This window comes from Heloderma suspectum, chromosome 3 (assembly GCF_057233095.1).
Source record: "Heloderma suspectum isolate Gila_16-S chromosome 3, 16-S_ref, whole genome shotgun sequence".
Classification (NCBI taxonomy): Eukaryota; Metazoa; Chordata; class Lepidosauria; order Squamata; family Helodermatidae; genus Heloderma; species Heloderma suspectum.
In genome coordinates this window covers 248933997-248947504 of record NC_139460.1, presented here as the reverse complement: position 1 = coordinate 248947504, position 13508 = coordinate 248933997, and the positions used below count along the sequence as shown (strand labels likewise).

General features: G+C 42.8%; 1 protein-coding gene across 3 annotated transcripts in view; it reads right to left on the bottom strand.

Annotated features, from left to right (window-relative positions):
• CCDC186 (coiled-coil domain containing 186) overlaps positions 1–12211 on the bottom strand; it is a 54258-nt gene extending 42047 nt beyond the window's left edge. For all 3 annotated transcript variants that reach the window (XR_014789485.1, XM_084846161.1, XM_084846162.1), the window contains exons 1-2: positions 12032–12211; positions 999–1666 (exon numbers count right to left, since the gene is read on the bottom strand). Coding sequence is in view for 2 of the 3 variants with exons in the window: in XM_084846161.1 (XP_084702287.1) it covers positions 999–1651 (653 nt within the window). In the remaining variant the exon portion in view is untranslated. The remainder of the gene's footprint in view (positions 1–998; positions 1667–12031) is intronic.
• Between the last annotated feature and the right edge of the window lie 1297 nt (positions 12212–13508).

Here is a 13508-nt window from a genome sequence, read left to right as displayed (position 1 = left end):
CCATCGAGAGCATCTGGGTTAAAATAAATGGAGCAAAGAATAAAAGGAACATGGTGGTCGGAGTCTACTACCGGCCAGCCAATCAAGCAGAAGATGAGGATGAAACTTTTGAAAAACAAATAGCCAATGTTTCAAGGAAGCAAGATATAGTAGTAATAGGGGACTTCAATTTCCCTGATATTTGTTGGGAGACAAATTCTGCAAAACATGGCCCCTGTCCAGGGGCAGGGGACAGAAAAAGAGAGTTCCCTGCAAGATTGTTTTTTCCTGCCCCACCAGCTTTCCAGACTGAAATTTATGTTACAAACATGGGTCTAGAATCCCATGGTGGGGGGAAGGAAATGGTTGGCAGAGGAAGGGTTATTTATTCTCTTTCCACACACACCCCACCACAAAATGCCCACTCCCTACAAAGCACTGCAGTGGAAAGGGGCTGTTGGGCTAACACGTGCAGACTAACAAGTAGTTTGTTCCCCAAAGGCCAAGATCCCCAGAGCTACTTTAGAGGAGTGCAGGGGCTGCACTAGCGCAAACAGAGATTGTTTACTTTTTTCTTTAAAACAGAAGAACCACAAATCAAATCACAGATTGCTCTTGAATCTACTCTCAGTTCCAAAAACCACTGACATGTGCTGCAGAAGACTACCAATGGAGTGGCTAGGGGGACAGTGGGGAAGAGGAGGACAGAAATCTAAAGCCCCCTTAGTGCACAGAACTAGTTGTGTGATTCTTCGAATCCTGGCCCTTGCTTGCAAACCGTGACATGCACTTCATTACCCCTTTGTGATGAAACTCAGAATGACGATGTCACATGAAAAATAACCTCCCAGCCTCTGTAATGCTGGAAAGGCTCCTAAGAGCAATGGTGTTTGTCCAAGCTAACAGTTGAGCCACAAACACGTCACTATAGTTACCCAGCACAAAGCCTAACTCCACAACACACATAAGGGAACACTGATATTTAAAGATCGCTGTGTGGATGTTCACCCAATACTCACTTCTTTATCGTGTGTTCCTGCTGCAGATATTTGTCTTGCATGCATTTTTCAAATACAGTCAAGGTAGCCTCACTTTTGCAAACCCCATTTGAAAGTTTATGATCTTTCAATAGATCCGTTGACAGAAGTTCAGATTCGATTTCTTCTAACAAAGCCTCCTGAGAGGAAGCGTTCCGAATAGTTGAGATAAGGTTTTTGGTACAATCTGTGTCGTATGGGCTTTCTGAACAGTCCCCAAAAGGTCTTTTCATATGATCATGCAATAAGTCCATCAGGGACTGATTTGTGTTATCTATTTTCAAAACCTGTTGTTCACTGTCCCTACAAGGTAAGCAATCTGCTTTCGTGGATCCTTTTGTTTGTATTTCAAACAATTTCACACAACCATCTCCATGAAAATCTGGAGCAAGCTGTGCTTCAGTTAGGTCTCCATTCCCACCTCCATTAGTAGCTGATGAAGTGGGATCCAACTCTTTGTTTTGTGTGCTCAAAGTGCTTTTTTCACCTCCAGTGTATGCAGTATGTAGACCATCCTGAATTCCCAGTGTTTTGCCAGCATCCTCAACAGCTGATGAACTCAGGGATTCATCCTCAGTCCTTGAAAGGTTGACTGTCCCCAGAGTACTTTGCTCTTCTGGTAAGCACTCATCCATCCTTCCACGAAGAATCTAGGAAGAAAATGCAAAATATAACTCATGTCACAGAGAGAGAGAGAGAGAGAGAGAGAGGATCTTGCAGTAACCTTGATCTGGGAAATGGATACATTTCAGCCTAGATTCAGTCAGTAAACCTAGGACCTAGAGCATCCTTCCCCAACTTGGTGCCCTCCAGATGTTTTGGCCTACTGGTACAATTTTAAAATATAAACTACTCTGACATAATGCAATATAGGTTAACTGTAATACAAAATAATACATAGGCCTTCTGTTGCCCATAATTGTAGCACGAAATTGTATTTCTTGTTTTTAACCACTAAATGTTGCTGGAACTCTCCCAGAGTTGTCTGGCACACATTAAAGATACAGATGAAACCACAACATTTTAGGTTTACTCACTCTCTACAAACAGAAAGTGTTAGGTATATGATCTAATTTTTGTTGGACAACACTCATATATATATATATATATATATGCATATTATTGTTGTTAATTGCTAGTAGCAGAATAATGCAAAGTACTGTCATTTTCTCATTGTGTTATATGATTAAAACACCTTTCCTGCACCTCATGTATAAAAACCCTTTGAACATGGAATGAGTACCAAGCACAGAACAAACAGCTCTTCACTTCCTCTTTCTTAGAGGTCTTAAAAAGTCTATAGAGCAAAGTAAATAGGATGTTCCACAGCCAGCCTTTTATTTCATATGAGCAAAGAAGGAATCGTACAGTTCCCGGCTAATAACAACTGTTGTTTTGCCTTTGCGGAAACAGATAAAGCTTACAAATAAAGGATTTTCCCCCACCAGCTAAAGTATAGAATCTGCACTGGGTCTGGTAAAACAGCATTAAAAAGGTATCACATGCCAATTAAAGAAATCAAATTATAAGTGCTGTGTAAATATATCCCTAATTATAACTTTTGTGTGCAGTGTTCCTGCTCTTAAGAGATAAGTGGGAAGTGTGCCCTATTAAAGTGGGCCAAAGCTTCTATAGCCTATTGCAGAAGTAAAATTCGGTAGATTTACAGATTGACTGAGGGATAAGCAGCTATGATTTGGGCCTACTTTGTAAATTTGTTTAAACTGTCCCTTTAAAATGTCAAGCTCAAACATTTAAAATGCTGTTCCTTTAATCTGTTCCTTTTCACATTAGACAGTAACATCAAAAATATTTGTAGCAATATTCAAAAATACTATTGTTAAATATACCTTCTCTTCTCACAAAGGTAGGCTTATTTTTCTCTTTTAAATGCAGTGAATAAAATGGGTGCATTTTCTTGCATATTATGGTAGCATTTTAATAGTACTGATCACTCTCTAAACATCTGGTAAGAGATGAATGCAGGGGAAAAAACCCTTAAAACAAAACCAGAAATGAGATCTAAAGAAGCAAAGAGAAAAAGATAAGCAGATTTTATAGAGTGGAGCTGACAAAGTAAGATTTACTAGTAGGCAGGGATGACAAAAGAGATTTACTGCTAACAAAAGAAAAAACATGGGGAAGTGTGAAGCTCAAACATTAACTCACTATTTTGCTCAAGGGCCCTGTTTCCCTTACTTAAGTAATAAGTAAGATAAAACACACTTGTTGAATAGCTGTGAGATTTAAGAGAATTATCATGGAGACTCCTTAATCCAAAGAATCTAAATGGACTATAAGAAATTGTGTATACTATATGCCTAGGAGGATATAGATAAAATAGGTAATAATCCCTTTTTAAAAATTGGGCTCATGTGCCAGCATCTGAACAGTAGATGGCATGGGTTACTTTCATCAACACCTGTTGGCTCCAATTAAAAAAACCCAAAATCCTACATACTTTAAAGGCAACAAAGGGTCCTGTGGAAACTTAAATGACTAACCAGGCTATCTCACTAGAAATTATGATATACTCTGTACATCTTACAGAGCAGTACTAAGTGGGGTTGGGAACAAAGTGGCAGATCATCTTCCATTTCCTAACCCCTGCTGGCTCATGCTGGCCAGGGCTGGCAGTAGGGGGGGTTAGTTGCTTTTTCCTATCACCAGCAGTTTTTAATTTGTTTCCCCTACCATTGAAACCATGGGGCTTCATGGTAGAAAAGAAGGGACTTTGGATGCAGCACATCCAAGGCTGCTTCTGACTCTCACCTGCCTGCCCCAGAACACTCCATTTTGGGGTCTACCACTGGCAGGAACACTGCTGGCAGTAGACTGACACGCATGGACTTTTCCACAATGGACATGTCTCCACCACCACCAGAGAGCTCTTCCCCATCATAACCCCAGCCAGCCAGTGGTACTCTGGCTTTAGGATTGCACTGTAAGTCAGCAAACAAGACAGAGCTAAAATGAAAGTAGATGGAGAAGTTTGGAGGGGAAAAACAACAACACTCATTTGGAGTCAAGGTTTGCAAAGGTGCTGCTAATATCCTCCTAACATTCATTCATCATTCTCAGGAACAGTCCATGTCTTCACACATAAATATATCATCCACAACAGATGCAGTTAATACTAACATAATTTGTATGCAGAAGAAAAGGTAGGTGTGGAAAGTTGCAAACTGGGGTGGGGAGCAGAAGAGTGAATATTAGAAACAATTATCTCCAAACAAAGTGAAATTTGAACAGTAAAACACAACAAGCATGGAAATTTAAGGGAGAATGTACAACTCTTCCGTTTTACTGGCTAAAGCCTTTCCAGACTCTTTTTCAAAAGCATAATAATTGTACATTCTTACAAGGTTGTTCTTCAGCATCATTTGTTGTAGACATGTTCTCTTTTTCCAGAATTCAAGCCATGTTTGCACATTCTTCCCCCTCAATGTCATGTGCTCAAATTATCTCCAGCACTTCCTGATCATAGTTTGCCTCCCAACCAGAATTGGAAACCATAGTTTGAAGGGGGTGTGAAGCCAAACTATGCCCAGTGGCAACCACAGTTTGCCCAGTTCGGACATCACAGTAAAAACTATGGTTACCACAAACCAGGAAGTGAAGGTGAGGAAGGGAGTGGGTAAGAAAGGAGAATGTTCCTGATGGCCAAACCATGGTTTGGCTGGATGAGAAAACACAGTGACAGGAAAATATGTTATTCCGCACTCCGAAAGCAGAATTGCAATCATGTGTGCATTGATGGATGTGGTTCTTAGGGTGACATGGGCATACACTGCTTGAAACCATTAAAGGCATCATTCCCATTCCCAGGCAGATTGCACTCCACTGTCTCTTTACTGTTGAAGCTAGCACATGATCTTGTCAACCCTGAATTGCTATAACTGAAACGGGGAAAAAAGAATCCTCCAAGTCCAATCCTCCTCCCATGTGCAACGCAACTAATGCCAATGACAGACAAGATGAGAGACCCCAAAATGCCATAAGTTTAGTTAACACAGGGCCTTTTCTTTAAACAATTTTAAGTTAAAAAAGGAAGATGATAGCGGGCATACACATATTTCATTTTGATTCCAAGATGAAATACTTGCAACTAACTAAAGGCACAATGGCTCACATTAAACAAAATGAATGGAAGCTATGCACCTTCAGTTTACCTGTGAATTTCTTCCCATCCACTATCCTTCCCAGCATTCCATTACTTAATATTATCCCTTCCAATACCAATTCAAGTCTTCTCATGCTTGTGCTTATATATCCAAAAGTGTCAATGTATTTTCTCATCCAGCCAAACCATGGTCTGGCCATCAGGAACGTGCTTCTTTCTTACCCGCTCCCCTCCTTCACTTCCTGGTTTGTGGTAACCATTGTTTTTACTGTGATGCCCAAACTGGGCAAATTATGGTTACCACTGGGCATAGTTTGGCTCCAGATCCCCTCCAAACCAAAACCCATGCACATTATCTCACCACCCATGAAGTTTGCAGATAGATGTTCAAAACAATCCTTAACCCCCCAAATAGGACTGTAAGAATTCAATGGTAAGAAATTGAGAGACCGGGGGGGGGGGGGAGGACAGGGACGGACCTTGACATCTGGTAGAAGGGGAAAGGGAATGCAATGATTGGAAAGGGAGAATGGTAGACGCTGATAGATAAAGCACAGGAAGAGCCATCACATCATATGTATAGGTCACTTTTTGGGTTTTATTTTTTAAATTAATACATATCTCCCACTTTTTATCCTCTTGCAAGGAACCCAAGGCAGCTTACATGGTCCTCCTCGTCTCCATTTTATCCTCACAACAATCCTGTGAGGTAGGTTAGGCTGAGAGTCTGTGACTAGCCCAAAGTCACCCACTGAGCTTCATGGCCAAGTGGGGACTAGACCCCGGATCTCCCGAGTCCCAGTTCAATACTTTAATCACGAAACCACACTGGTTCTCAGTAAGGAGTTTTTAAAAGTCCCAAGGGACAGAACATAGAGCTGTCCATATAAATCAATGGAGAAATCAAAGATTTTGTAGCTGGGATTGGGCAAAAGCATGTTCAAAAATTCCAGCCATGGAGGGGGGGAAACCCAAAATGGAGGAAGGGAAAGCCCCCAAAAGGCCAATGAGGACTGACAATGCCCATTGAGTATGGAATGCCAACTGATTGCAGGGGAAGAGGAATGAAATGGAGTTGCTGGAGCTCTGAAAAGAAGTGTTCTACACTGCAACAATTTTGTTGCAGGGCCTCACTTGTATATAATAGTGTTGTAAAGGAATGAACATGTCTACTCAGAAGTACGTTACTTCTAAGTAGCTGTTCAATTGGGCTTTCTCCTAGGTAAGTGGGTATAGGATTGCAGCCTAATTGTCTTTCCCCCCCCAGTCTTCTCATAAGAATTCTCCTAGAATAATCTGATATGCACTTTGGCCGGGATTCAGTTACAGATGATCTCCAAGGTGAAGTTCACTACAGTATACTGCTTAACTATTTGGATTGGATTTTGACCTGCATAAGGTAATGAATAACAGCATGGATTAACACTAGGAACAAGTCAATTGCGTATATTTTATATCCATATATAGGAGTGGCTATGACAGTGACAAATGGGCTCTTAAAATTGGAGGGGGAAATCTTGAGTTTACCAAAGTTGCATGACCACGCAGCAATGCAAAGTTTTCCCAAGGATATGCTATCAGAAAAATAGGTTGAAAGATCACAGACAAAGTTAAAAGTCAAACTGTACAACAAATCAAGAACAATACTAAAAGAGTACAGAAGTGGGTTAAAAGCACTGCAGATTTTTATTAATGGAGACTGTTGGCCAATAATTTCTTCACTGCATCGTATGTTATCTCTAGCCAAAATAGGCCTAAAGGCCAGCAACAACTGATGCCTAATCCTGTGGGTGGATTGAAATAGATCCACTCATCACTCAGGAGTGGCGAATAGGTTTTTGAGCCACAGCACATTGGACTGGGGAGAAGGTGTATGTGCAGTTGAGTAAGAAGGAGTTTGGAAAGAGTTCTGTCAAGATCATACTGTGGAACTATAACTATAGGTCTGTCTATTGTGCACAGCACAGGAACATAAGAAGAGCCATGCTGTATAGGACCAAGGTTCCATCTGATCCAGCATTCTGTTCACACAGTGGCCAACTAGCTGCCCACAGGAAACCCACAAGTAGGACATGAGTGCAATACCACATGCGGTGAGCAGAGAATGTCATCCCCAGGCACCATGCTCCTCATTTAATCTGTGCATCCCCTTCTACCACCACCACCCCACTAGCTGATTGGTGCTGGGAGCTCCTCAGCTGCTCCTGGCACCAATCAGCTGAGCAGCAGTGAGGATAGGCATGCAGGGATTTCAATGTGAAGGGAGGAGAGGTTTAAATTCCTACCATGGGTCAATCCTTGAATCCGTTTACAGTACCAGGCTACTCTTGGCACATGTAATGTATTAAGAAGGAAAAAAAAGCAGCCCTGAGAAAAGTGCTTTTTCTTCCCCACTAAGTAACCACAGCCTACCCCACACATGTTATGATCAAAGGCTTGCCATCCATTTAGGCCATGTAAACAAGTAGTTATTTACTGTATTTTATTTTTACATTCATATCCTGTCTTTTTTACTCCTACAAGAAAGGATGTTGAAATAAGTGGCACCCATTGCCACACCACATGTTAGGAGGTAAGCTATCTTAAGTTATTTTACTTACTGTGGACACAGTAATCAGCAACTATTACGTCAACTTAACAGTCCCTCCCAGTAGAACAAGGAGAACTACATTCTCCTTTCTCTGCCATTCCTATAAAGCACACTGTAGAATCGTCATGATCTACTACTAACGATGGTTCTAACTTTGGTACACATATGGACACCAAGGCTGCAGTTCTATACACCGGGCGGGGGGGGGCAACTTGTGGCCTTCCAGATGTTTTGGCCTATAACACCCATCACCCCTAGCCAGCACTGTGAAAGGTGAAAGATCATGGAGTCAAGGCCAAAGCATCTGGAGGATCACTTACCTCGAAGATCAGAGGAGGCCTTGCTGGTCATTCCAAATGAAAGGAATGTCACTATGAAGAACCTTGATGGCGGCCTTTTCTGTAGCGGCACCCACCCTTTGGAAAACCTTTCCCCATGCAGTTCAGGAGGTAGAAAATCTTTTAAGTGCCTCCTAAAAACGCACCTTTTCACCCAGGCTTTCCCAGGGCTGTAACTGCTGTTGGGTTTTACATGCTACTTTAAACTTTTAAAGTCTTATGTTGTATGTTATGGTTTTAATTGTTGTGAACTGCCCAGGGATCCCTGGCTGTTGGGCAGTATATAAATGTAATAAATAAATAAGTGCATACACACTCAACTGGGAGTAAGCCCATTGAAAACAATGGGACTTACCTCTGAATAGATTTGGATAGGATTGTGCAGCGACTGCAGCACTCTTGGCAAAGCCAGGCACAGAACATGGGGGGAGTGGGGAGACAGTGGTGTACTTGAAACAAACAAAATTAAAGCCACTTAATGTGAGACTTTCTGCCACACTTGGTATTCCATTCAAAAGGTCTCAGTAAAGGAAACATTTGTGTATGAGCAATATGGCTATCACCACTAGTCTCTGACTAATAGCATATCAGTCAGTGCTTTTTCCATAGCTTGCTATAATGCTTTAAGGTTCTCTAAGAAATTGCCACCTCTTCTGTGTGCTCCCAATCATACGACCTTTCTCCAGAGCATTCCCCACTCCCCAAGCTGGTTTTTCATGTGCTTGCAACAATGAGAAGAAGGGATGGATGCGTGTGTTTGCATCCATGACAGATACATGGGGCGCTTGCATATCTGTGTGTACGCGTAAGAGAGATGGAGAGCTATCATGTCTATAGGTGGTGAGCTGAGATGTGTGTGTGTGTGGGGGGGAGTGTGTGTATGAGTGGTAATCCAGAGTGTGAGTGAAAAAGAGATAAGGGGAAATGAGTTGGCTGGCAGAGGGGTGCAGGGGGGAACAAGAGTTTGCCTCTGTGAAATAGGTTTCTCTTGGGACTGAGAACTGTGGGCTCCAAGGAATTGTTTGGTGTGTTATTGCTCAACCCCCACCTCTGCCTTGCACTCAGTCTTTCGGGCACACCTCCCATGGCAGCCATTTTGTTGTGGTGCCCAGGACAGTTTAGCCAAATGCCAAAAGTGCCCACAGGGTTTGGGGCCCTCAGCATGTTGACCCTGCCACCGGCATTGGCCCTACATTACCAGTTAGATGTAATATCATAATTGGTAGCAACAACAACAATCCACACAGCTTATCACTCCCCCCACCCCGCTGTTCTGTATCAGCTTTTTTTGCTCCAGATGTTTTGGCCTACAACTCTCCAGCCAGCATAGCCAACATTGAGGGGTCATGGGAGTTGTAGGCCAAAACATCTGGAGGCCGACAAGCTGCCCATCCCTGTTCAATGCAAATACGTACGCTGTCTAGAGGTAGATCAGTCCTTGAAAGTAACAACCTTAAAATGTGTAAACAGGAAGCCCTGTTCCATTATGCTTCATGTCACTTGTAACCCTATTGAAACCCTATTAAGCAAGTTGTTGTTGTTCAGTCGTGTCCGACTCTTCGTGACCCCATGGACCATAGCACGCCAGGCCTTCCTGTCCTGCACTCTCTCCCGGAGCGTGCTCAAGTCCATATTCATCTCTTTTAGCCTTGTGATACGTTCCATGGGGTTTTCTTGGCAAGAATACTAGAGTGGGTTGCCATTTCCTTCTCCAGTGGACCACATTTTGTCAGAACTCTCTGCCATGACCTGTCCGTCTTGGGTGGCCCTGGACGGCATAGCTTATGGCTTCACTGAGTTACGCAAGCCCCAAGCAAATAACACAGAAAAAACAGGTTGGAATTGCGGCAGAGAACTACAGATCATGGTACAGAATTGGAGCAGCAGGTGGATACATCCTAAATACTCATTCTAAAAGCTTAAAACCGATTCTACACATTTTTCTTCTGCTTAGCTTTCTGGGTGAATTGATTGCTATGCTATTCCAGCAATTAACTCTACTGGTTTAATTGTTTTTAATATTTATTTTTATGTACTTTTTATGTAATATTAGCAAAAAAACCCAAAAATATTGTTGTAAGCTGCCTTGAGAAAAAAAATTTGCCCAGAAAGGAGGAAATATAATTTAAGGCAAATAACACATTTGCTGAGACTAGCTCATACCAGCTGGCCTTAGAATTAGAATCTCATCACAGCAAGCCTTTCAAAATAACAGTTTCTTTGTTCACATGCCCACAACAATAACCAAGTACACAGGTCAAAAACTTTAATGCAAGACAGTCTGACAGTAAACATTAAAAATACCTTTACCTAAACAGGGTTATATATTCATAATTACTACCTTTCTTTTATTTCACACAGAACTAATATTGTTGACAGAAGGAGTCCCTTCCCCACTAAGTCAGAATAAAAAAACATAAGGCATTGTGTTAAAACGAAGCCCCCGCACTGTAAAATTCCTTATCTACTAATACTGAAATGTCTACTCAGGCTTGTCAAATTAAACATGTCCAGATTTCAGCCTATAACATAGTCTAGAAAGACCCTTGTGGCAACATGAAAAGACACTGTGTGGAATGGCTTTGTGAACAAATTGCTTTCTGGGACCTGGGCCATAATTTAAGTGACTTTGTTCATAACATCGTATGCTATCACAGGCAACACAGACTCTATGGAAGTCATACAGCCCATTGCCTATAGCTCAAAATCCAAGACAAGAACAAAGGCTGACATCCTATGGACACGTGCAAGTCTCACTGAACTTAGTGGGATTTATTTCTAAATAAACATGCACCGAATCAGACTGCACATCTCAGGAAGATTACACCCCACCCCCTTGCTATGCAGTATCTAAAGGCTACCTTCTGAAAATGTAGGAAATAAGAGCAGAAACAAAGGTAGAGAAAGGCTTTCCTAATCTTTGTGCTTTGAGACAGTATAAATAGTAATTAACATTTTTCACTGAGAAAATGCCTGAAATGCAAACATTATGCAGAATGGGCGAGGGAGCGCAGTAGCTGAGCCAATAAGTACTACCAAGCTTCTCAGTTAGGACTTTAACCTTAATCAGAATGAAGTGTTTTATCTCAACTGCTTTATCTTCCATTACATTTAAGCAAATTCTGGTTTGCTAGATCTCACACTAATCTTGCACCACTGGAGCCGAAATCAGCCAGTACAATCCTTCCCCACCCCTACCTTCTAAGCTTTAGATGGAACGGAACGATCAAAACATTTGTTAAAGAGCTCGCATAACAATTGTGGCGTCCGTTCATGTTTAGAGACAACCCTAGAGAGAATTTCCGCTTTGGGGGTCAGAAACGTTAAAGATTCTGAATAATTTTGCTACCTGACAACTTCGGACGCATAACGACAAGAAATCTTACTAGACAGACAGGATTTGTAATGACAGTAACACCTACGCGCCTGTACAAAGGCATCCCTAAAATGCTAACCACCAAGGGAATTCAGACGGTATTATTTAACCATCTCACATGAGTGGCTTGCCCTCAAGGTCACGGCACTCACTTCTATTAATTCACTTCCTGGTAAAACAGGTAACACCAATATTTATTTATTTTTTAGAGGGAAACTCCACTCAATCTTTTAGGAAAAGATTTGGTCAAGAAGAAACGCTTAAAAAACGTCACAAACCCACCGAGGTATATTATTAACAACAAACAACACAATTTACTGAACTACGAAAATGATCCGCGCGGGACGGGGGGAAGTAAGGAACCCAAACGTTCAGCATCTGGGTGTCAGACCCATTTCCAGAACTAACGTAGGGGACCAGTAAAGGAACGAAACCATCGGAATGAAATGCACTAAGCAAGCTCTGCTTCTTCCTGCCTAGTAACAGGCTCTCTGTATGCCTCCTTCTCAACCTACATGTATTAATCCACATTCCCCGTGATTAAAACCACCAGATCGGAATACCCCTGCCCAGCCAGGAAGCTCTTACCGGTTTGCTAGGAAGCGGGAACGCAGAGTATCAGCGGCAGTACTAGCTGCTCTCCCATCGCTAATTAGTAACGAGGATACCGGAGCGGTGGGGGTCGTTTTCCCTCCTCTTGTTCCTGCTGCAGCCCCTAAGGAGGATCTGAAAGCTGACACATCAACAAAGATGGCTGCCGCAGACACCCGGAGCAGCTTCAGCTGAGAGGAGGAGCGGAGGCGGGGCGAGGCCTGATTATCTGCCTGCAAGAGGGAGGAGAGAGCGGACGGGGTGCCCCTTGAACGCCAGGCAAGGCGAGGACAGGGCGAGGGGGAAGCTTGCTTTCTTGCTCACCTCCCGTTCCAATGCTCAACAGCACGCCCGAGAGCTGGGTCATCGTTCGTCCCGGGCGTGCGATTAGCGAGAGCAGTAGTAAACCAGACGGAGGGGATGCCTCCTGCTGGTACCTGGCTGGGTGTGTCGGTTCAGGGGTTGGCCGCACAGGGTTCAGAAGATTAAAGTGGCTGTTTTGCGAGTTAGGAGTTAAGCCGCAAGCTTTCACCTCCCCGCCGCAAGAAGCGATTGTTTCGGTCAGGGCGAAAAGGACGTCAGTGAGATGAGGCGGGTGATTCCCTTTTGGTGGTATAGCTCACAAAACCATCAAACCGGGGGCTTATAGTAGAATCCGGAGTAGTTGAATGCAGAGATACCACAACAAGTGGCTGTTTCCGCCTCTCTCTGCCAGTCGGTCACACTCGCTTTCCGAGCCTACCTCTCTTGCTAGTCAGGTTTACTCGATAGTTTCAGTGATAGTTTCGATGGCACTTATTTCCAAGTATGCATGTTTATCAGGACTGGGTTGTAAGTTGGTTTTGGACGGTGATCTTACAATGTACTCTACACGCTAATTAGGAGGTATCTGAAATGCCTCCGGGAAGCCCACAAGAAGGACGTGAAGCCAATAGGTCTCTCCCGTTGTGGCTCCTTGGCAATTCCATTCCGTTCATATGTTATATTTGTTCATATAAATGCAGTTTAGTTTCTCCCTACTTCTGATTTTCACCCAAGAAATGCATAAGGATAGAGATGGTTCAGAGTTACACCTGGATTTTATATTTTCAAAAATGGGAGGCGATGCTCTGTTCGTTTATCCCAGCCAGAAGCCATCATATCACCTGGTAGAGCCTAATTTTAATGTCTGCAACCTCCCCCTTTTAAAACTGACCATGCAGACTTCAACACCAACCTTTTTTTCTCCTATCTTTCCCCCCCCCCCAAACACTTTTTGTAACACCTTGCCTGTAGAGATCTTGCAGATCTCGAAAGCTTGTACTTCTGGGGTAACTTTTGAATTGGCCTAAGAAAGGTATCGCCCTAGTATGGATTTTGGAATTTTTTTATGGCCAAGATAGTTACCTTTGCTTTTTGAGTTCAATGTAGCATGCTACCTTTGAACATCCAGGTTCCATACAGCCATCATGCTACTTACCTTCTCCATTAGGCA